The 25,917-nt window shown below is 32.9% G+C and overlaps 1 protein-coding gene across 3 annotated transcripts in view; it reads left to right on the top strand.

Moving 5' to 3' along the window:
• LOC149906987 (fasciclin-2-like) overlaps positions 1-24,668 on the top strand; it is a 102,820-nt gene extending 78,152 nt beyond the window's left edge. Inside the window, exons 2-16 of one of the 3 annotated variants that reach the window (XM_090104040.1) lie at positions 12,273-12,435; positions 12,910-13,070; positions 13,448-13,572; positions 14,191-14,331; positions 14,627-14,761; positions 15,132-15,439; positions 15,691-15,812; positions 16,064-16,214; positions 16,566-16,758; positions 17,113-17,387; positions 17,987-18,134; positions 18,699-18,891; positions 21,718-21,913; positions 22,894-22,995; positions 24,370-24,668. In XM_090104040.1, the coding sequence (XP_089960166.1) occupies positions 12,273-12,435; positions 12,910-13,070; positions 13,448-13,572; positions 14,191-14,331; positions 14,627-14,761; positions 15,132-15,439; positions 15,691-15,812; positions 16,064-16,214; positions 16,566-16,758; positions 17,113-17,387; positions 17,987-18,134; positions 18,699-18,891; positions 21,718-21,913; positions 22,894-22,995; positions 24,370-24,496 (2,540 nt within the window). In that variant the 3' untranslated portion in view covers positions 24,497-24,668. The remainder of the gene's footprint in view (positions 1-12,272; positions 12,436-12,909; positions 13,071-13,447; positions 13,573-14,190; positions 14,332-14,626; positions 14,762-15,131; positions 15,440-15,690; positions 15,813-16,063; positions 16,215-16,565; positions 16,759-17,112; positions 17,388-17,986; positions 18,135-18,698; positions 18,892-21,717; positions 21,914-22,893; positions 22,996-24,369) is intronic. The other 2 variants (XM_090104041.1, XM_090104042.1) reach the window with 2 other exon arrangements.
• Positions 24,669-25,917: the final 1,249 nt, after the last annotated feature.

Genomic DNA, 25,917 nt, shown 5'->3' on the forward strand with positions numbered 1-25,917 from the left:
TTTACTGCCAAACTTTTTCTCATTTGTCAATAAATCAGGTGACACAGGTATTTCCTTGTGCGTCACTTTAATATGGTGCGAAGGGTGCACCCCAGAGGTTTCGAGTGACAAATTGGATAACATATGGCCACCTGAGCGTTATGCCTTATGACTTGTAAAATTTCACCAAGTTCGTTGACTGTAGAATGTGGCAACTTGTCACATGTATTAAACGCACTATTTGCAATATTTCGATGTCTTCTTGTAGGACCTTTTAAATGGACTATTGATTAAAATGAATATTAGGTAGTTAAATTAATATTTAATACCTTATTAGGTGAAGAATATAATGGTAAGGTTAGTATAAGATCCGTATAAAAATAATTTAAGTATCTTATTTAGTTGTGTACTCGGTCGGAATAGAATTGTGTAATAAAATATTATCCCGTTCTTGGAAGTTAGAAGGTTGTGACACGTGCAGTGAGCTTTCAGGTTAAAGCTCAAAATTGGAGATCTAAGTGCTTCAATTACAGTTATTTTATTCTGTGAAATAGAAAGACGCAAGACCTTATTTTTGTAGATACATTATAATATACTACTTGGAAGTACTTTTAGTCAATTTAATTTTTTAGTTGTATCAATAAAAATGCGAATATACATAGTACATACCTACACATTCCTTATATAAGTTCATGAATATAAACAAATATATTTCTGAAGTTTTTAACGTGAAAGAATAATTAAATAATGTCGTTAATGTTATTTGAGAACATTGCACATACCTACATAACTAAGAAATAATGAATAAAGGAAATTCCAACTTAATCTAAGAAATAATGAATAAAATAAATTCCCACTTCCTCAGCAAAACAGACGGTTGTCTCATCAACTTTATACGATTTCAAAAGAATATCTGTCTAATTGAATTAGTAAACAATAGGATTCGGTGACCCACTTTAAAAGCAATAAAGGCTAGTCTCGCTTTAGGGCATTGCAGATAAATTAAAAAAGGGGCGAGTACCTCCATTTACGATTAACTTTATTAGAATTCATTGGAAAGAACGCCAGAGGCTTACTAATGAGCCGTATAACCTTTGTCGATGGAATCCTATCCGTTTCGCGAGTGCTTTATTTAAATTTCATGGACGCTCTCGATTTCCTACATTCATTAGACGCTCAGTTTTTGTTTAGAGATCCGTGCTTTTCGTATTTAGTATTTAAGTAGATTACGAATATCTGCACTAAGCAGGTTATTTATAAAGATTTTTTTAAATAACCGAAAGTTTAATAATGAGACGGTTATTTATTACGTTTGCTAAATTTAGCAACTATGTATATCATTAATTATTTTCAAAGACCACTTCAATTATAAATGGAAGTATAATATAACTCATAAACACACGATGTGGATTTGTAGAGTCAAAAAGCCTGGTTGTAGAGTCTAAACTATTTTGGCATTAAACGCTAATCAAAGAACAAAATCAATAATTAATTGTTCCCAGTTAACTCTACGTTTAGAACACCTCAGCGAGCTCGTTTAGGAACAGCCGATTAGCGCAACCACAGGTGCTCTATTCGTATAAACACTAAATCTAAAATATAGGAGAAACAAACTGAATTCACATTATATTGTTGTTTTATAAAAATCCAAGTAGGTTCATCATATCAAGCATGGTTACATATTTTCAATATTGGTATGAACATTTTTATTTCATAGATGTTTAGATTTATATTTCCGTCACTTACCTGTTTTTTTTATTGAATGGATTATAGGGGCTTTTATCCGGGTAGACGAGGTGTAAAAATATATATATCGCACATAACACCGTCTTTTGAAATTACACAGTATTTTATATTTTGAGAAGATATAATATATAATATGTCAATATTTAATATGTATATGTCAATATTTTTCTAAGTACTTAATTACCTATAAATACATGGTTAATCCTAAATATACTTAGTTAGTCTCAAATAAATTATGCAGTGAATGTCAAAGTTCAGTAACCCAAGCAATCTATATATTCAATAAAGAAAAATCCGAATACCCCACAATTTTGTTAATCAAAATAGCATTCGAAGAAAATTACTGTTATTATCATTTCGTCTCTATTGTGTTTATTGGAAATGCCGTTCAAAGATATTATTTATTGAAGTGAAATTTGATGACGAGCTTGAGTCAGGAAATGATCGCAATTTTTAATATTACGACAGAATAGCAGATGTTTCTGACGTACAAAAAAAATTAACTTAGTTATCAATCAAACATATATGCCAACGCCTTAGGCCTACTCATATATTCAATAGGTTGTTGTATTAATGAAATGAACGATACAATATTTTGATCCTATTCCTTATAACTTATTTGTACCAACTACCAATACCTACGAATTAAATTAAAACGAAGATCAATTCTATTTCGTTTCGTAGTAAGTACTTAGAAAAATATACGGAAAATCATTAATCTATCGAACTATTCAAGTAAAGTAATTGCAATTTCGTGTACCTGACTTGGATGGAAATAGTTTTCAATTTTCGACCTTATTGCAATACTGTTAAAATTGAGGATTTCGGATAAAATTCTGGGTTATTATAACGCGGGGCTGCATTTGACGAGAGCCGCAAGCGACACCTTGGAAAATTGGAAGGGAAATATAATTGGAAAATTATTCGGCTCCGCCACTTTTCAGTTACCCCACGCATTATAGCATTAGATGAGAGTGCCTGGAGCTGTTTTCGAATTGAAATAACCTAAGATCTGCATATAGATGCAGCGGTTGGAGCTAATGCTAGACTTGAAGTGGTCTAATTGAATTCTTATATCGATTTTTGAAGTATGATGTTACTGTTCGATGTGATGAAATCAGCTTTACATATCTGGGGGTTTATTAGCGTGTAGAATTTTAAAATTTTAAACGAGGCGTTTATAAATGTGATAATGATGTCATTGATATCTATTGCAGGCTTTTGCTTAACCTTTATTTTCTACATAACGACATTTATTTAGCAGTGATCCTTATTATCACTTTTATTAACAAAAATCTAATTGTAGAACAAACATTTCCTAATTCTCTTACAAAAATGTGCAAGTTGTCCAAACCGAAGGAAAGTTGATAAATTGTTTTCAAGTTTATTTGACATTTTCATCTTTAGTCTGCGGCAAGTTGATAAGTCGCGCCTTATCTTGTCAAGGGCTCATTTCTTTTCCTGTTTGAAAGCCTTAGGGTGTTTGTAATACAATTGTATGGAATAAGTGGTTTCGGATGGTTTCACGTTGTGTGTTTCTTATAATGATGTTTCTGTAGAAATATCGTTTTCAGCATCATTAAATACGCAGTATGCCGTGGGAAGTACTTTTTTTAAGGAATGTGCTTCAAATATTGCTTAATTAACGTGTGAAGTATTGGCATATAACGAGCATCTAAGAAGTTTATAATGAGATCATTAATATGATTAGGTATCATCGCCTAGAAATTATAGTGTTACTAGGTAGCTACCCGTTTTTTGTTAGTTCACAGCTTAGGATGCTGTCTCATTGGTTGGAAAAAAATGACAGCAAAAAGTTTCCATTGATAAAGACGTGTTTGCAGTAGATTAGAGATATCGTTTTGCCAACAAAGTAATGCATTTAGGTAATATTTTAACTTCGTCACGCGTCACGTTCGACACCCCGGCTGTTCAAATGTTTGGCAAGAGTGCGTGATCGGAGTCGATCGCGTAGGCTTTTGCTTTATCACATTGTTTGTTTTATATTGTTGGGATAAAATTAAGATAAGTCTCTTAATAGCTTTTAATGTAAGTACATAATATAGGCACTACACATTATATTTTAATGATTTTTCTGAATTCTCGATTCCGTTTCCTATATGATATTTATGGATATAATGTTTTTGTTGTTTTGATTAATTCGTACATTTTTTTTGTAATGTTCAGACTGTACGTATTTATTTTAATTAATTATTTTAATTAAAATTATTTATAATTATAGTGTTTTAACAAGGCTTCGATTCAGAATTTGTAAATTACACGAAAAGGTCGTGTTTATTTTTAATTAATAGCATAATGGAATAAATAACCCATAATTGTGTTATATTAACTGAAATTTTAAAATTTAATAATAGCAAAAATTCAAAGAACTCATTTAACATCAAAGATGTCGGTATCGGCACAAAAATAACCAGGGCTGAATTCAGCACCTTATTCGCAAACATAGGGTGGATGATAATTAATCTGGGCAGAGACGTGATGTACCCGGAATACAAATCATTAATAACGCCTGTGATTTACCTTTCCATGAATTTTAAGGGAGCGAATGATTTTGTGATACGCCAATGGACGGTCTTGCTAACTTTGTGATTCTATTCTCGCTTAATCAATGTACCTACTAGTACTCTTTAATTGGTAGGTTTTTAATAGATACTTCGATAGTGGACTTTCATGTAATTGTCGTATAGGTATATTGATCAAAATGGTATGTTGTAAGTCGTAAGACTGAAAATTTATAGGAAAAATAGTATTAAATATATTATTAGGATCCTGCGAAAATCCTAGTTTCAACTAATGAATATTAACTTAAATTTTACCTTGGAAAATTATACACAAAATTTAAATGTTTTATTAATAGAATTCTTCGTATAAATTTAATTGAATTTCTGGAATACATTTTAATAATGTTCAAGCTTAACGTTCATGTTGGCATCATACTGACATGAAAATTTAAATGAAGGGCTTCCTGAAATGTTGAAAGCTAGAGAGAACATTAAATGTTATTTATTAGTAAACTGGAATTTTCCTTTTACAAGTTTTTTGTATGAGGTTAATTTTATTCAGTACTGAATATTACTTGACCTTAAATAAAAAATAAAAAAAGACGTGTGGCACTCAGGGACTGCCGCGGTAAAGCTATTGCATAGCATGCCTTCAAGCCACACCTCCGTGTCCGTCGGAGTGGGGAGCGTGAGGTTTTTTCGTTACGGAATTTCTGGATTCGGTCCCCGCGCTCAAGGCCCGCGATAGAAGCTATGTAATAGCTTAAAAAGTTTTAAGACTTAAAAAATATACAGCAAGTCTTAGGTTAAAACTAACAGTACTTCCTAATTTGAACCATTTTACATTCAGATCAGTTAATATTGGCGGACAAGGCAACTTGCCAACTACTAATACTAATTAGTACAAGTTTTTTACGTAATTCATTTAATTAAAACTTTATCTCTTGAAATGTTTTACTGTTCTGCACTGTAACAAGATACTAAAAACCCATTAATTACCTAACTAGACACAATGTAATGAAAATATTTTAACAGAAAGAATAGGGTCACTCTTATATTGTCGTACATTTCTAAATTTTAGTGAGAACTGCTTTTTTAGAATTTAAGAGGAACTTTCTTAAAAATGTGAACTTGAAATCGGTATTACAAACAGATTGTTTAGCAATAAATATTAATTAAACATCATATAAATTGTAGGAAAGAAATAAAGGTCCTCTACCTTTACGTATACGTAATAAATTTATTTAAATTTCTGTTCATACGTTCCCTAAAAAGCACCAACTTCTTCACATTTGAAGCATTCTCAATATTTGCATAATTGAAACGCACTCAAGCTCAATGTAGTCCAGAGTCCAGGAGAGTGTGAAGTGCGTAGGTGACAATTTATAAGCCGACCTCGACGGCGATTGACCAGTTGATTCATCTCGAGGGCTTGTATCCGGCTAAATTTCGTTTGTGACATCAGCTGTGAATACAAAATATTGTTGAAAACTTGGTTTTTCTATATAGTTTAGATTTTAATGATTTTTTTGGACTTGCACTTTATCGTAGCTTTATATCATTTGGTTAGTTCAAAGCGCTTATAGAAGAACATTATTGAATATTTAATGAGTGTGGATTTTTGGCGACCCTGTTGCATTATAAAAGGGGCAAATGTGTCATTCCATACATTGCACTTGCAATATGGGTTAACTGCACCCTTATTCGAAACGCAATAACTTCTTTGAGTGTGCTACCTCTGTGACGTCATTATATTATATAGTATAGTGTATGTGTAGTTTAGTAACAACCGTGACGCGTGCGTCAATAGCGTCATTAGCGTCGAAGTATATTCAATGTTTTATTAGGCTTATTTATCGCGAGTTAATAAATTCGTATTATCTTTTTAATCCTGTCAGAATACGTACCTGTTTTGTACCTCAGTAAAAATATTTTCAGCACGTTAAAAATTTCTTAATTAACTCCATTACCACGTGATAACGTATGCGTTTTAACATTTTCACAACATAACAGAGAGCGTGAATTAGTTCGGGAATTGTAATTTACAGATGCGGGGTGCAATGATGTCGGTTTGTTTGTGGGCTATAAAGCAAGTCGTAGGCTTAGAGGCATCACGCTGTAATTAATGGACGGCGGGAGACAGGGGTGAAATTGGATCAATTTACCAGCTATTCTCCAATTTTAAAGGGGAATATTGGTAAACAAAACTAATTTACGATGCGCTGATTAGGCAAAGGCATTTAAGAAATTGGAAATTTTCCAGTTTGGGGCTGCGAAATTTGAATATTATCCACGAGTTCTGGTCAATATTTTATATCATTTGAATAAACATCTGCATAATGCTCAAGCATATTATATTCAAAAGTAAAGGAAGTCCTTCCTTTACTTATGAGGGAAGAAATTATGTATCCTTTTTATCACAAAAAAGATCGGTACCTATACAAAGGTAATAAAATTATGCATGCCGTCGTGACACATAAAACTTTAAGTTAATTACGATTCAATATTGCAACGCATTAAGGTCAGAATTTAACAAAGGGCAGAGCATAATTTTATGGAAAATCTCCTCAATTCAGCACATATAAAGAGTGCTCTAGTGAAGTGCGGCGGAGTCCTGCCCCCACGTATTTTGCTATTGTTTTAAGTGTTCTTCGTTACGCCCCTGTACTCAGCTGAATTTTAAGACCGGTCTTTTTTGTTTTCTTTATGGAGGGTCCTTCTGCTAAACTGATAATGAAGGTATAGGGGAGGCTCGGACGCGTAGTTAGCGTAAAAATAAAATTTATCGCAGTACTGAAATGGTTTTCATTGCCCGTAATTGCTCCTTTATGGCGAATTCAGCACAAACATCTGTTATTATATTGTCGGATTAGTGCAATTGTACCTCGTGCATGTTTTAACTTATTTATCACAAGCGTCGTTATGAATTATTTTCACATTAAGTTTGTGCCAAAATAAATGTTGCACTTATAAATGATTAGTAGTTGGTCATCAACATTAAATAATTCGTTTTACGGTTACAGCCTTGTTATTTAGGTTATCTATGGTTACAGCTTTTCGACAAAAAATAGGAGTAACATTTGATGCGACTATATTAATAATAGTTCAGATGTATATACATTTACATGTAGATATAGAAAGTTGCAAACAACGGTCACCAAACAGTATTATCATAATGAATTTTGGGTTCACATGTATAGGTAAACCGAAATGAATTCAATAACTTCCAAACATCCTTTTGAAGCATAGCTCGTTGTATCATTTCTTATTAATTCATAGCGGAAAGCGTCCTTTGGCCTGAACTTCAAACATTCAGTTCACACACGGCCCCTTCGCATCCACAAACGCAATTTGTCTCATTTCCCTCAATTACGACCTTTTCAGGATGGAATCTTGTGTCAAGTGGGGTGAGGCTGATTGTGTATGTTTTATGTGGCCGGCGGAAAGTAAATTATTGTTCATTTTGCTTGAGTCATCCTCGTGTATGTGTATAGGCATAGTGCATACATAATATGTGATTGCAAATTGAACTCGATTGGCTGGGGACGCTAGTTATAAATGTATTTCTCCAATTAGAGCTTTTGTAACACTTTGTGCTACGACAGTTTTGTTATAAATCGTGAAGGCTATATTATTACCTAATTTAAAACCAATTTCATTGTACTTTTATATGTTTTAAAAATCATCATCTAATGCATGTTTTTTATATTTTATAATGATCTCTTCAAAATTTTGTTTAAATGATTGCATTAAAACTTGAAAATAGTTTAAAGAGTTTATAATCTTGTTAAAGTTTTTCAAACCTGTTAAAATTATAAAAATATGTTCATACTTTCTAACTATAAAACAATGGATATTGGATAATGTTATAATTTATTGGAAAACGTTTGAGGTAGCGCTTATATTGCAAGCGTATCGGAAATATAACCACCTGACCTTAACAAAGGAAACCGCATCGATTCAATTACAAAATGTCCTCTGAGAGCAAAAGCATTGATAATTTATTTGCCAGTATCAAACTCTGATATAATATTGTATGACTCATTGAAACAATTTATAAATGCATCGCCATTAAAGGTTATGGTTAAACTGATTGCCTATTTGGTACTATTCGAAATAAAGTTTAGTTAGTAAAGATCATTAAAATGTTGATACGGAAATTTATTTTTGTAGGCCTCCTGATTGATTTACATGAAATTTTATGTCGTATTTGTTTTTTGTTAAATTTTAATAATATATCATAATAGAAAGCTTTTGTTTATTTAAGGTGCCATGTATCTAACAGACAATTTTGTAACTAATTTCAACATAAGCATGTCGCAAACATCTGAACGTCTGCGCTAAGCGCGTGTTGTACAAATTCACAAAGCTGGCTTACAGAGACACGAACATATTCATTTTCGTCAGATTGTGGATTATGTTCTACCTTTGTGCTCTAATCCACGTCTAAGCGTTAATACTACAGATTTGCAGCTTTCGTTCATAAAGGAGGTTGTTTCTCACAGTTCCCTGAGGCGGCGTCTTGAATCGCGAGGGGAAGGTGCTCTTAATTGGGAAATAATGCCAAAGCGATTAATCAAAGTCTATTCTCAGTGTATATTGTTTTACAAACGTGCTCCGACGTGGAACAAAACACTTCTCATTATCATATCTAAAGGCACTTTGTGTTCCAAGTCTTTCCAACTAAGTGTACGATTCTGTTGATATTGCTGCTGCATTCTTAGTGGATTTATTTAAAACCTAAAACATTTGTTGCAACTACGAGGATTGAAATATTTTAAGCGTAATAAGTGCAATAAAGACTATCCATGTTTATATTATGAATTCAAAGCAAGCATGTATTTGTTATCTTTCAAGTTTCATACTTAAATTGTAATAAACTCATTAAAATATTTCAAATATTATTATGTATGTTGATTCGTGTGTATATGAAACTGGATAGTACATTTTTTGTGGTGATATCACACCCCTTGCATAAATTTGACTTCCCCAAGAAAATAACAATAAAATAAAATTTAATGTTTCAATTTTTCTGCAATTTTTGGGATAAAATGCATCCTTGCAATGTTACCACGTACTATATTACATTCAGTACTCTGGAATACATAATATAATACGTTGATCAGATTCTTATACTTACTACGAGTATAGACTGGAAATTTTATTCTAAATTGTAATAATATATTCTATGTTCAATTTTGCCTATATTATATTCCAGTCCCTTATGCATCTACTACTGCCTGACGTAGAAAACAGACAGGCAAACGTTCGAATTGTTATTGAATTCAATATTATGTATTTACTTCACCTTTGAGTATTTTGCTTTCATCCAATTCTCTATTTATTCTGTAATATAAACTCCAGGATTTCCCAATAGCAAACAACCTTATAGAAAATCATATACGAATACCGTCCAGTAAAATGTTTAAATTACAAAACACGCAAACGGGGTGCTGTATAGACCCACGCCGGTCCTGATTTCCAATGGGACCTCGGGACGTCTTCAGTAGACCTGAAACTGTTACACTTCGTTTCACTTCATGTGCGATTGGCCCATTGTGAAGTCAGAGGTGACTAGAAAACGGTTGGAAGCAAAATGTACGCGTTATAGATAAATCGAACCTTGCGGTATCCATTGATGGGGTTTCGATTAAATATCGTATTGAAAGCAAGGTATTGAGTAAAGAAAATGAAATGACGGATTCTATGGAACTTTTCATAGTGTTCGCGCTATAATTATTTCTGTTTTCATTAAAGATAACTTACTCCTAGTTTACCTGACTATGAAAGACAGAGTAAAAAAAATATTTCCAAAGTATAATATTCGTTGTTTTTCAAAAGATCTATTTAATTTTTTATGTATGTATTATTTACAAAAAAAAAAAAAACAAAACAAAACAATACCGCATTTAATGTCCCTCATTAGAGTTAATGAATTTATACCCAAATCCTCGCGCCTTGTTACTCTGAATGAACGTAATTGGTAATACAAAACCACGCGGGATACAATGACTAGTTATGAAGCGATGCCGCAAACCCTTTAATCCACCGCTCGGCCCCTCACTGGAGAATTTGTCCACAATCCCTCTATGTTGATGTAATTTGAGGAACTTTGAATTGAATTCGGAATAAGTTCTGTTTTTGTTTTATTCCTTTTTAAGGCACGAATTTCGATTGAGTATGTGTTTATTGCGGCAGGGCATGTGAGCTTGGTAGCTTGTGTGCTGAATTGTACTCATAATAAACCATTCATAGACAAATATATATACTTTCTTAAACACCACTTCTGTAACTAATGTAGGGATCATAGAAATCTAAAACAAGACACATAGAAGTGCTATAATGTCATAATTCGTATGAAAACCGCTGTCGCCAAAATCAACACATTTAAACCGATAGCTAAACAGTACACACAAGTAAACTATGCCTTTAATTGGACAGCTTGATTTTAGTGAAAACTAACTTAAATATTAAATTAATCTTTTTAATATGTATCCTAACGCACGAATTTACGGTTTATTTTAGAATAACATCCCTAAGTATATGAGACTTTTTGGTCCAATACGAACAAACGTGATAATAAGAATGGTCGACTGTGTCATTCATTGTTATTTCGATTACTATGGTGACACTCGTAATACTTGTAAATATTCTATAATTTTAAGGAAAAACGGCATTATTTCTAAAAAAAAATATTTACCGATGAAATATTATTCCTTTATTAGTATAATTACAACTTGTGGAAGAATTTCCGCAATGGGAAATGCTGAAACACACCATGTTTACACACATACGTCTCCAGAGCAACTGAACTGTGACGAACACACTGGTGGCACAGCTGGTGATGTGAAAGTCACCTGAGTGGCGACAAGGTCACGCGCGCTTACGACTTCTAGTGTCTTGTTATTTAGATTTCTATGGTAGGGATACTACAATATAAACGAGAAGAACATGGGGATGCAATTTCATTATTCTCATCCAAAAATTCCCTTGTATTTATAGACTTCCAGACTTACGTTCAAAGACGCAACCCAAACAAAATTTATTATTTAAGAGTCAATAAAACCTTGACTCCTCAAATTTATACCTTGTATCATGTTCGTTGCAAAATCTCACAAACCCGCTTTTACTCAAGATGGATATAACGTATAAAAATGTAACGTATTTCGTCCGATGCGCAGGGGAGGGTCCGACGTGGTCTGCATGCTTAAAAAGTAGTAAAAAATTCCATGTTCCTCCCCCATTGATAATATACCTATATCTGTGTGCTGTACCAGATGGTGTACGTATATTGTATACCTTTGGATCGAGTGAACGTGATTGTTTTTGTATGAAAACTGATCGTTAAATTCATAAGTACGGTTTGTGCTAAATGCCTTTGACATTTTTATTGGAATGGTTGAGCGGAATTAATGTTTCTTTTATAATTCGGACTAATGTTTGTAGCTAGAGGTTCAACTTTTCCCGTATAGGAAAGCCACAACTCACGACCAAGTAAACTCCGAGTAATGTAGGCATACATTAGTCGCCTTTCATAACATATGGGACCCAAAAGTTTGCCCAAGTTTTGTAAGAATGGAAGTTACAAGTAACAATGTCACGTGCTTTCGAATAAATTGCGGTAACTTAATTAAAGAGACCCACAAGCACTGCCCTCGCCCGTTCTACCCTCAATTTGGACAAGAATAAATATTCCACGTAAACATTTTGAATTGCTTGTTTAATTACAACTAACTCTATCCGTATTTTGGGAAGTGAAATTTTATGATGACAATACCCTTTTCGTAATATATTGTTATTTTTCGTTTGCAATGTTTGTGCTAGGAGGAAACTATAATAGCTTATCAGCTGTAAAATCTTATAGGAAGGAACTTTGAGCAATATTTTTTTTCATATTTTATATTTCATAAAAACTCTATTTGCCTCCAAGAAATTTTATTTTATCACAAAGAAGTATGTAAGAGGTAAAATAAACACCATACAATTCATCTTAGTACCATGAACTAAAATCGCCTTCTCTTCCAGGATGCACAGCACAGAACCTCAGGATATTCCCGATGCAGAAGCAGCAGACGGTGGCCGTGGGCAAGTCCGTGGTGCTGACGTGCCAGGCGGACGCCTCCGACCCGGCGCTCGTCACGCAGCCGCAGTGGAGGGACCCTAAGGGACAGATTATAAACGAGGCTGCGTAAGTTTTGCTCTGCTTTATGAGTTAGGGAATAAGGAAGTTTTGTTACAAACGTGGTTATAATTTTGAATTACATTTCTAGTTTTTTTTATTAGGTTTCGAGACTATATTTCCTGTGACTGCTTTCAGATTGAATGCATTATTATCGACCTAGGCATAATATTAATAAATATTGTTCCTAAAACTTAAACTTTAACCTTTCTCATTTTTAAGTTGGTTTGTTCTATACGCGATCGATCCTGTATGACTTTGTCGTTCAGAATTTTTAGAAATTTGTCTTCGTGCTGTTGACAATAGGTTGATTCTGTACAACAAAAGACTCAGCTTTGAATAATTCAGCTTATCTAGGTCTCTATCATTTAAACCTGTCTACGTCAACATTTCATCAACGCTGAATATTATATAACCACACACAGTATCATAAACCATCCACATATCCAGGAAGCTCCAAATAAACGTAAATACATTCACCAGGCCCGGCACGAGACCCGAAATTTACACAGAGCCAATGCCCGCGAAACAACTGCAGCTGCTATACATATCGTCAATCACTCCGGCGATGGCAGGCAATTACACTTGCGAAGCGACCTTTACCAACGTACCTCTCAGTGCTAGCGTCGTGCTCGACACTTTCGGTATGTACAAATTGCACTATACGGTTTAGTTAATGGAGATTTTATGCAAGTGTGATGGAGTATTCTGAAGGTGCTGATTTTTCTGTTGAGGTTACTTTTGATATATGTAATACTATCGTTGTTTGTTTATACTGATTAAGATTAAGAAGTCAAATATTTGTCTACGTTGTGTGTCTAATTTTTATATTACGTTAAACTGATTTTTACCCATATTCATGAATAAAAATTTGAATTTGAGTATTATAATAAGAATAAATTGACTTACTTACAAATTTTTGACACTCAAACAAAAGTTTATACACTTGAATAATTACTAAAAATGAAAAAGGAACATTAAGTATGAAGAAGTAAAAATAACGCTAAGATTCTGTTTATAGTGGCAATAACATGGACGAATGCTAATGAAAACCAGTACGCGACAAAAGGAAAAGATTTCAAAGTAATGTGTGAAGTAACTGCTGAGCCGGCGCCTTCAGTGGACTGGTTCAAAGAGGGTACTCCGGTATGTGTTTCTAGCTTTCCTTTATAACACAAGCTTGAATGAACAATTATGTATGAGCATAACATATTTGTTAAGATAATATTATGTATGTACGTATACTACATATACTATGAAGCACCTTTAAATTGGGTTTGTCAGTATTTTGATAGAAGATTTATTGCCTTCGCTCATGAATATATACGGGATTTTTAGTTCCCTGATTATATTCTGTATCGTTATGTGGTTACATCTTTGGGTGTTCTTTAAGTTGTCACTAATATTAAATACATAGTGGTTTCCTAAATATCGTTATCAATTGTAAACGTGTTGATATTATTGATCTCTTTAGAATGTGAAATTAAAAGGATAAGAGTACCTATATTATGCTGATTAATACAAACATACACGGAACCTTAATCCATTAAACGGTTTATATAGATCGAACTAGGAAGCCCTTTTAATCTAATTAAATAACAGGATACCCTAATTCTTTTCCTTAAATACCATAATTAATTATATCTAAAACATATAAATATGTTACATATCGACAAAGAAAAACCCTTCCCTTTATCACAGTTTAAAATAAAATCAAGCTTTTATTTGTGTTACGTTACGATACTAATAATAATCATTTTTTAGATTCTAACTGGTGACAGATACGTAATTCATGCGAATGGCTTGATGATAAAGAATGTTGAGGAAAGTGATGATGGCACGTACACATGCAGAGCGGTTGTCATACAAACCGGAGAACTGGCTGAAAGAAATATAAAACTAGAGGTAAGAATATTTTATATTTGTGATTTTTTTTTTAAACTAAACAAATGGTACTAACTTAATTATAGGTATTATTGCAACTAACTGAATAATAATCAAAATTGATTGATGTATTCAACATTCAAACTAAATTATCTTCAAAATTGGATTCATAATTCGAGAATAATTTAATATTTGTCGAAATATTATTTAACGCTCTATGCAACGCAAATATCACATTTCAAAACAGGGAACTTTTTTATAACATAAAAAAACAATGTACTCGAAGGACCAAATATGAAATGAATATATTTACCAGGTATATACAGCGCCAGAAATGGAGGAAAGGGAAACAAAGGTTACGATCAAGGAAGGCACTTCAGCAGCCATTACCTGTAAAGCAAGGGGCAAACCACCACCAACCTACTCTTGGATTAAGGCGTCTACTCGCGAGGTATGATAATATATCGAAATTAATTTATTCTGAAACTTGTTCGAGATGTTACGAGGCACAATTTATTTGAAAATTTAAATGTATTTCTATGACTGAATATATACTTAATTACTTATATTAAGAATTAATCATAAGATGTTTCATTAGTTAGGATAAGATAAACTCGATACATTTCACCGTAACTCTGTTGTAAATTATTAAACAGAATAAATCCTGTTTAAAACCTGTAAAAGAATCTTTAATATTTATCATCTTGATCCTAATTGAATTCTTCAATTTACATCTTGAGATGCCGCTTTTGCATTTTCTGAACTGACAAAATTAGAACTTAGTGCCATGCATAGGAGAATAATGAGAGCGTATTTTGCAGAATTTGGGAACAGCATCACGTTTCAGCGTCAACGAAATTAATGGTCTACTTACATTTGATCGAGTGGAGGCGGGCGACTACGGGAAATATATTTGCAGTGCCGTCAACCAAGCTGGTCATAATGAGACTGAAATTGAAGTGGAAGTTCTAGTGCCGCCTAGAATATTCGAGCTTTATAATATAACAGCTGCTGAGAAAACTGAAGGAAGACTGGAGTGCAAGGCCACTGGTAGACCAGCGCCTAGAATCAGTTTCAGGAAACTGAGCAATTCGGAACGGTTCTTGAATGGCCCGAATGATGATGGAAGGTAAGGGTCTTCTGCAACATGTTTCGGGTTATTGTATGTTATTTAATATTGTTAATATGAGTAATTTGTTTGATTGGAAAATATGTAAATGGAAAAGAAGGATTATATTTTGTCTCTACTTTTGGAAGAATTTTCTCGAAAGTTATTCCGTGATATTTGATCTTCACACTTGAGATACCTGATAGATTATTTTTGGATACTAAAGGTTTTGGGAGTAAATTATATTATGTTAAAATGAGATTTTTTTTCAGAATTACTATTGAAACGAGCGACCGTCAAACTGGTGATCAAATGCAATCGAGTGCGGTTATAACTATTGCTAATTTGAATAGAACCGACGATGGTTTATATGAATGTGTTGCTGAAAACGAAGGTAAAACATAACAGCTTTTACCATATCTCATATAATATTTATTTACGGAGATATGTAGCTTGTTGTATGTGCTGCCAGGCGAATTCGAAAATATTTGCATTTTTAGACAGTATTTATTTTAATAGTTTGCATTATTACCACTTTTATAGATACCAAAAAAACATCTATTAGCTTTATTTTTAATATACCTTTATGTCATTATTGCAAAGTTGCAAACCTATTTCATTCTAAAAATCTGTACATTCCTAAAGGTGGAGAAGCAAGAAAGAATGGTCATTTAACAGTACAATTCAAGCCAACTTTCGCGCACATGACGAACGTGCCTATTTGGAGCTGGAACTCGCAACCTGTCAATATCAGTTGTATAGCTGAGAGTATTCCTAATGCAACCATTAAATGGAGGTAAGTTTCCGAGGATTGCTTTGTGGTTTCCTGGTGTATGTATGTGTGTATGTATGTAGTGTAGTTGAAGGTGTTTGTAATTTTATTGGGTATAAATAGGTTATGTGAATTAATATTTTTATAGATTTTATTATCTTCTTGAGTTTACCACTAGAATCTAGATTAACATTTAATGTTATAGTCAATTAAGTTAAACGTGGATTATTTCTCGACCCATTGTTAATCAAAAGATTCTTAAAGTCTGAATTTACTCTAATATTATTTTTATGAAAATTACCATAGGTTATTCAGATCATTTAATTTTTCTTAGACCGTTTATTATGTTCTCTTTGTTTATAATATTACTTCTAGATTCCACGACATTGACTTAGTCGAGTCCCCACAAGTCAGGATCTACGGCTCGGGGCCCATCAGTTATGTCACAGTGACGCCAACAGACAGGTCCCTGTACGGGGTCTACAAATGTATTGCCACTAACTCTATGGGCGAAGCGGAACATATCATTCAGTTGCGAGAGGCTTTCCCGCCTGGACCTGTTGTACAGGTATGTTTTGAATAGTAATTAGCTTATTGAAGTGAAAACTTCTTTAGCGGCGTTGAGCACTTTTTCTGTAATGGGTATAAAATCTTAAACTCGCGTCAGGACACGTGACCTGATCGAAAAAGCGTAAGACGGATGGATATCAAACATGCTCAACGTTAATAATCAAGTTTTCACTTCTGCCGGCACTCCCGGAGTGCAACCCGTCTTTTTTTTGAAGTTAATGTGTCAAGTGATCCTGGAAAAAGAGTAGCGTAGGACCGTGATAATTGTCCTTCCAGCGATAGTTCAAAAGCTATTTATAGGATAACATGACCAAAATATATTTCACACTTCTAATTATCACATAAATTTTAGGCCAAACAAGAAACAATAACAGCCACATCAGTATCATTCAGCATAGTTGGTCCCGCTGAAGACATGGGCCCACCAATCTTGGCCTACACCACTCAATACAAGGAAAACGGCAACTTCGACTGGAATCTTGCTATGAACAGAACTTGGTCCGTCAATTCTCCGTATATTATTGAGAATTTGAGGCCAATGTTCACGTACGACTTTAGATTCGCAGCCGTCAACCAAGTCGGTGTTGGTAGCTGGGGTTCTCCTATCACCGTTATTATGCCTCGTCGGTAAGTAAGCTTTAAGGTCTTTTAAGGTTGAAATCGTTAATTTATTAAGAAAAAAATATAAAAAATGTTAATATTCTTGGGAACTTCTTTCCTGGCGTGGGTGGACGTTTTTTTAGGATTTAGATTAGTTTTAATTTTTTCCTTTTATTGACCGAAAGGAATAGAATATTCACCTGAAACTAAATGATAACATTGTTAATAAGTTGGATATTTATTGTTAAATCTTGCTTTTTCTCTCGAGACCGTTGTGGGAGGAAGATTATTTCAAAGATTAATCAATATTAGATTCTTTCCGTTTCCACAACGTCAAAATATTAAGTCAATATATTGTAACTGTATACAGTAGAATATATTAATTGGCAATCTTTGCTTATTCAGTAAATCATGATATCGCAACTATATTTGTGAATCTTTCAGTAATATTTCCTTTGATAACTTAACGCCTCATTAGTCATTACTCATTACCTATTACTTTACATTATATGAAATGCTTAATCAGGTGAGTTTTCTATCGATAACATGTCTTATATTTATAGTAAAATGTCTTTTCTTTATTGTATTTGTTGAAATTTTTGTACAAACAGTATTTTTTGTCTTAGATCACCACCAGAACAGCCTAAATGGAGGGAATCGATTAGTTCTGAATCACTTATTCATGGAAAATATGCAGATAAATACGAATTGCAATGGAAAGTTCCTGCCCATAATGGTGAACCCATCGATATGTATGAGATTAGCTATTGCCCAGTAAGTTGCTTGTTTAATTTTATTCTGTGTCTAATTTTATTTACATTCATGATATTAAATAGGAAAATAAACCATTAATATCAAGTTCAAATTTATATACGAATATCATTTTTAATTTAATTTTCTATTAAAACTCTACCATCGTTTTAAACGGATGTCCATTAAAATCTCCGCAAAGCAAATAGTTTTAAAGTTCTCATAATACTTGGAACATCCTCTCTTCATCATCTTGATCTCTTTTGTCTTCTTTTCTCTGTAGTTGCCTTCAGACTGATTTTGATATAAAACTAATTTCCCTCTATTATTTTGCTTGCATTAAATTATCTTATGTTATTTCACGGTATACTTATATTATAAGGTATCTAATATTACATTTCATCAGTCGATTTCGTAGGTTTAGTGTGAGAAGTCACAAATATACAGACGTAGATTCACAATATTTGTACTTTTAAGGAATAAATAAAACTTCTAAGAGAGCTACGTTCTATATATTTAGATATCCTTTAGAGGAAATTATAACAGTGTCCATAATTTAAAACATTTTGGTAAACTCAACACTTGCAGGTGCTAAAAGTGAGCGGAGAATGGCGGGTATCAGGCGAATCCGACTGTGTCACTGAAGAGCTAAAATCTTACGAAGCGATTAACTATGAAGTGCGTGGTCTCCACCCGGACACACGATACCGCATGCACGTGCGCGCGCACAATATCCTCGGCTATTCCCTCCCAGCACAGCTCTACGTGCAAACCGCCCTCGGTGAGTACCAACATAACGAAATACCGCATCGAGCCGGGTTCTACGATGTCTATACCGCACCCGAACCGAACTCCACTCCAACTTCAACGACGACCATCGCGTGCCCTGTTCTAGCCCTATTACTCACCTTTGTTATCGTTTTGTGATCATTCTCGCTTGCATCTGTAGATAGACAACACTGGCTATGTTTCTTTATGAGTACAATGTTGTATTAAGTTCTTTTTGTTTTCGACTTGTGTTTTGTTTTTACCTACGATTCTTTTATGTTATGTAATATGTACTATTTAACTGACAGATTCTTGCCGTAGATTAACGACTGGAAATTGTAATCACATTGTATCGGTAGAATTGTGACGTGAAAACTGTTGTTTTTTTTTGTAAGTTAAAACGATTTCTGTTATTGTTTTCGCTATCCAGAAACGCTTAAGTTGATTTAAAATGTATGTTATTTTGTGCATGGGTTTTATCTAACGCGTTTCATTTCAACATTGTCATCTCATCGGCGTCAGATTTACTTTCAATGAAGCGATTATTTTTTTTCGTGTAGTTTTTGTAATGGTAAGTTTCATTTATATATTTTACGGTTAATAATTATTTTCATTTTCTATGTAGATATTCTATGAATCATTAGCTTCGCGCTGTGCTAAATGTATTTATAATAATTAATATTTTTTAGGTAACCCCAATGGAAGTCCAGGCAATTTCCAAGGGGCTCACAAAGTAATGGACACTCTTTTTGCAATATTAGTACTAAATCTCAATTTCGGGATTTAAAATAATAGAAAAAAATATTAAATTTGATTAAGTCCAAAGACGACTGTTGTTTAGATTATTGTGATAAATCAATTTACTAACTGTATAATAGCTATAGATATCATTAAATGTTTTGAACGAAATGTCATTGAAAATGATACGTTATTATATGTTTTATTAAAAATGTATGCTGTAAATTTCTACTTTGAAAATGTAATTTTTTTGGTAACACATCTATTAAATATTCATGATGAATTCTAAATTTGGGTAGGACGTAAGTAGTTAGTTAATTAGGGAATAAAATATGAGAAACACTGCCGAAACGTATCAGTATTTTCGTTTGATAAAAAACCTACTTAGAACATAACAGTAGGCTAAGTCGTTGTGTACGAATTTTTGATGACTATTGTATTCCTTTTAATAAGACTTAGATAAATAATATAGACATAAAATACAAAATCGTCCATCTGAAATTATTGTATGTGGAAACAATGATGTTACGGTGTAATCTATCGACGTATAGATAAGTTATTAGATAGGTTGGAATGCTTTGCAGAACTCGATGAATTATGACACAATAAAGACAGGAAATGACCAATGTGAAGAGAATAAATGTTTCGAAAATCAACAAATATTATTACTAATTTCATTTAAATGAAAAATAATGAAGCTGTGATTTTTCAAACACATTGATTCATCTTCAAACAGTATCGCACTGCTTCATTATTTTTTATTTCTATATCCCCTTTTTGATACAAATGTTAAAACTAAAAATGCTATTGAACATATCAAATAACAGCAAAAAGCTGTCAAGATGCTCCAGATAAAAATAACCCCTTTGAATGTTGACCGTTTGAAAAGAGTGTTTGTGGCCCTGACTGATATATGGGTAAATATAATATTTTTTATCCTTATGTAATAGTTAATATCTGCTATCAAATTTCTTTTGGAATGTACTAATTACATACATATTATATATTGCATGACCCTCTACATGCTAATTCACTTTCCTAAGTCTATGAGTACAACCGTCACCAGCATGGTTTGAATAAGTACCTTCCTAATCAGCATTTAAGGTATATTTTACATCTTCTACATATTTTCAATTATAGTCATAGTTTACTTATTTGGTTAGATTCTAATGTTTAGATATTAGTCGACTAGATTGTGTTAATTTAGAATTTATTTTAGTAGGAACATCTTGTTAGTACTGACCATTATTTATTTATGTCGTTTTAGCATGAGTGGTGTCAGGATTTAAGTAAAATAGATTCAGGTGTCAAAATTTCAACCTTTTAGGTACTTTCGGCCCTTAGAAATTATTGTATAACCTATACGTCTATTTAAAACATTTGTTGTTTGATTTGTATCAAATTTAAAGATTTCTTCAAACAACGAATGTTACCCTTAGTACCTTTAAGTATTTATGTAGAATTATTTAAGAAACGTATGTTAAATGTGGTGATGGTAATATTATTAAAACAATATTTATGTTTATTTTATTCAAATAGATGACTATTCGCTTATTTATAGTATCGACAAACTTTGTCATGGGGTTTGAACATTTATTTTGCGTTAATTCAATTTTGGAATGTTTGCATCTTGACAACTTTTCTTTTCACTGTTTTTAGGACTATTTTATGCATCATAATCTTCCGCTGTTATCATGTGCCATTTCATGTTTATTCAAACCCCATTTCATTCTAACGGAGAGCTTTCTCTATCAAAATTTGTTATTCTCGAAGTATTTGTCTGATCTCTTAAAAATAATTCGGTGATTGGGTGCACGTTGTCTTTCTGAAAGCACTCTCTGTTCAATTTGCTGGATTGTAATAAATGTTTTCGTATTTTCTTATTAATGTTCTTCTAATGCATTTGTTACAATCATTTTCATATCACTTAACATTGTCAGCCGCTTTGATGTGATGCATAAAACTAACCATCCGAAGAGCAGTAAAGTCTCAGTGATTAAACATATTTATTTATTTTGAATCGTAATCGATTGATGTAGACTTTACTGTCTCTGTAATTAGATTTATGCTGTATTTGATCTAATGGTTTTTATTTTCTTAGGTGTGGAAAGATCTGGATTTGCTCCACCTCAACTGCTGTCCAGTGGATCAATTATAGGAATTGCGTTGGCCGGCGTTCTTCTGTGCTTGCTCATTGTGGACCTCCTTCTATTCTGCTTTAGACGTCAAGGTGTCATTGCTACCATTTGTGGCAAGCGTGTTAAGACTCATAAGGACGACGAGGCCAAATTGGGAAGGTAATTTCTTTCATATTTTCTTTAAATCATAATTGAAATTGCGATTCCTTTTAAGTTTATTTTCTTTTGTTCCCTACGCACATGTTTTTGAACCCAATATATGGCAATTTTTATTTACCCGCGATTTGCATATGAAGCGCTATCAAAGAGACACCTATTTATTTATTTACCACATTGGAAACGTTACTTAACGTTAAGTGCATTGACATATCATGCTGTCTCAAGCACTTTGGATAACATAGAAGTTCAATTATGCTATTTTAAATTCAATATTTATTTTCTTATTTCGTTATAATATGTTCATCGTCGTAATTCGTAACATACTTCATTATTATCATTTACACTTTTTCTTCTGTGTTTTTACCGCATTTGATAACAATATTAATTACTTATTCATTGACAACTATATGTATAACTTTTAACAAAATGTTGTGACTAAAATTTTGTACGTTTAGTTTCTAGTTATTATGCATTATCTGTTCCCTTCTATTTTTGTTTTTATGTGTTCATTTTATTAACTTAATATTAATAATAGATATTCAAAATTATAATTTTTAAACTTTGAATTAAGTTTGACTTTTCTTTCCTTTAATCGTATATTCCAATAATAAGCGATACACACTATTCAATTGATAAAACATTTTTACATAATTCCATGTAACCAAAAGCCACTATGCACTATGTCTATCACCTGTTCCCTTCTTTTATCGTCCTTACCATTCCACAAACGTTCCATTAACACGAGTCACGAGTTCCACAAAATTGATTCATAACAGATTTAACGTACCATGTTACCAAACCCTCGTACTAAAACCTGTGACCAAACCGTGCTTTACATAATTCCATGTGACCAAACCGTCAAGCTGTAACCTTTGACCAATTCCTATCTCTTCCTAATCAGCCACAAAACTATGACCAATTCCTGTTTATTCCCCATCACCCACAAACGTTAGTCGATGAGAGATGTTTCTGCCCGCTAGTCTGTACGGTTGGCGCTTCCCGCTCCCTTATTGCAGCACGAAGCCGCGCGCGCCGTCCCCCGCGCCGCTGCCGCCGCCCGTCAAGCTCGTGCCGACGCCGACGTAAGAACGCATGCTTGTGTGCGATGCTAGTTTTGGCGGTGATTCTGGGCGTTTTTACTGTTTTAAGCTGTTGTTGATTGAATACATACAAAGAAACAACATTCTAGGCCATGTATTTAAGCTGATATTGAATGCTCTTTATTGTACATAAATAGGAAGAAAGTTTGTTACATGGTTGAGATCTAAAGCTACAAAGGGTGGCTTTATATCTTTTGGTTGGTGCTTATGGTGACAGTGTGTAGTGTAATATAATGCCTTATAATACTTATTGTGCAAAGTAATGTAAAGAATCTTTAGTTATTAAATCAGATAGGTACAGCAACAGATGACTTTGGAAATCTTTCTGAAAGATAGAAAAATACTATAATATTGAAACAACTGGATGGTGTTACAGATAAAATTTGAATACCAACATTTTTTGGTATTAGGTGCTACAATTTATGTCTTATTTTATTTTCAAGAAGAGAATTAGTTTTTGCCAAAGAATCACCGCCTGTAATTTCGAGGGTCTGTCACTTTGTATATAGACAACGCGTCCGCTTAGCATTTGCCTTACCGAGTAGTTATTAGTCGTGGAAAGCTATAATTGGATTAATGAGTTCGTTTGATAATTATTTAATTAGTGTATATATTTGAAGAAGGTTGTTCGGGTAAAATTCTCTCTTGCACAAAAAGCAAAAATGCTTGGAACATCTCTTACGACAGTATTTTTATTTATTCCACTGTTCAACCCGATTTCATTCATATTATTCCTTTTGTTCATTCATTTTACGTCTAACGATTTTTTGTTTGTGTACATTATTTAAGTATTAAGATCCCAGTTAATTTAACATGAAATATATTGAATAATAAGTCTAAATTTGTATTTTCCACGCTGCTATATTCGGGTCACTTGTAGCTATATCCCGACAACGCCAGTGTAAGATATCAGCCAATATGTATATAACTTGCACTGCCATTTTTATTTTATTTAGCCATAGTTCATAGTTGTGCATAATTTAGTTAAGCTTCGTTCTGTGTAAATTATTATTTTCAGCTAATGTATCTGTAACGAGTTTGGTATTTAATATTTGAATAGACTCACTTGGAGTTTAAATATTGATGTTTTTAACAGATTATTTTTATGCATTTGTTTTTTAATTACTAATACCTTTTGAATATTACTTTACAATTAATGTACCTATGCTTTCAAATATCTGTTAAAAGCATTTTATATAAAACGAAGATAATTTTGTTTCCTTTTGTAGATATTAGTGTAAATATGTGCTTATAACTAGTTTAGAAGTTATTAAGAAGATGGTGAATGAGCTACGCAATTTGTAAATAGGCTTTTTTATTTGGGAAATAAATGAATAGTAAACTTGTTTTTCTCAGGGATGAAAAGGAACCATTGAAGGACGTGGATGATGCTATCAAGAGGAATTCATCAGTTGAATTTGACGGTCGTCGGGTTTACGCTACCAGCGGCGGGCCCATTATAGGAAAGAATTCCGCCGTATAAGAGAAATGTATCGAATGAAATGGTTTGAATTCGTCAATATTGGTTTGGATGTGGATTTCGATGTATAGGCCGCCCTACATTCCACAAGAATGTTATTGCTCGAACCCAAATTTCGCGCGCTTTTCGACTAAATTCCCGCCTTTTTTCACGACTGATGTGAATTAACTTAAAAGCATTGAGTTAATATGTACTAAGTACTAGAGAGGCCATCGCTACTACGCTTTTTCTAACACGAGTTAGAGTCAATCGTCTCAAACAATTTTTATTTTTTTTACATTGATTGGTTTTAATTGATAAGTTTATTCGTATTTTTTAATAAGATAAACAATATTTATTTGTTACATTGATTGGTTTTAATTTATAAGTAATAATAGGCAGAATATTTGCAAATTGAATGACTCCCTAGCCGCCCCGCGCCGCCGCGCTTGTCGCACAGATTTTGTTCGTGGTGTCCTCTCTATAATAATCCTCAATGCTTAAAAGTAATGTTACAGTAAAATTAACTATTTGCGAATGTAGTGTGGCCCAGAATAATATTTGTTAATGGATGCTTGTGTATTTGTGAGCGCGACCAGTATTTTAAACTGCCAAAAGACGAATTATAATAATTATTGTAAGTGCGTAATTATTGATAGGTGTTGTACGTTTTTTAATATTAAAGAGAACATTTTGTTTACAACTCTTGCACATTTTTAAAATCAATAAATGTTTTATTGCGTGAATTTATCCATATTTAAATCCGTTTTAAAGTAATAGTAATACGATTTTGAAGCAACAGCTGCTTTCTGAGGTACAAATGTGCCTTTTAGGTTACATACTCGTCTAGTGAGGGTAACTGCTGCATAAGATTTATATGTAAATAATATAACATAAGTTTAGGTTAGACTAGGTATTAGAAATAACTGAAATTTAAACCTTTTTCTCATTTTTTATATTTAAACACATTTTTATTCCGTTGATTTTTGTATTTCGTTTATTATTATATTAATTTTATCGAATCACAACGTATTTTATAATTTTAACTACAGTCATCATTTTAGTATAGCTATGCTTTTTACTCTTTACGTAGGTAAGTTAAAATTAAACATCATGTAGGATAGAACCCGCATTTAATGTTATCATAAGATGTAAATAATATAGTTAATAAATTATGTAAATACCTCTGTACGATTATGTTTCTTATAATTTTGTTACAATTTTAAGTTTATCGAAACCTCGATTCTCTTTAGACTTAAGTACTTAGGAGGCTCGTTCATTCTCATTAGATTTAAAATCTACTTACAAATATACTTAATTTATGTTTCTAGATTTATGTGGATTAATTAGTATTGTTAATGAACAAGACATTTTATATTAGAGTAATTCTTTATCTCTTATATTTACTGAGCACCTGTTCAATACATTAAGACTTATTTAGGCAG

The sequence above is a fragment of the Colias eurytheme genome, chromosome 7, assembly GCF_061535395.1.
Source record: "Colias eurytheme isolate Ceu_HAF_F1 chromosome 7, ilColEury1 Martin Lab GWU primary, whole genome shotgun sequence".
NCBI classification, from domain to species: Eukaryota; Metazoa; Arthropoda; class Insecta; order Lepidoptera; family Pieridae; genus Colias; species Colias eurytheme.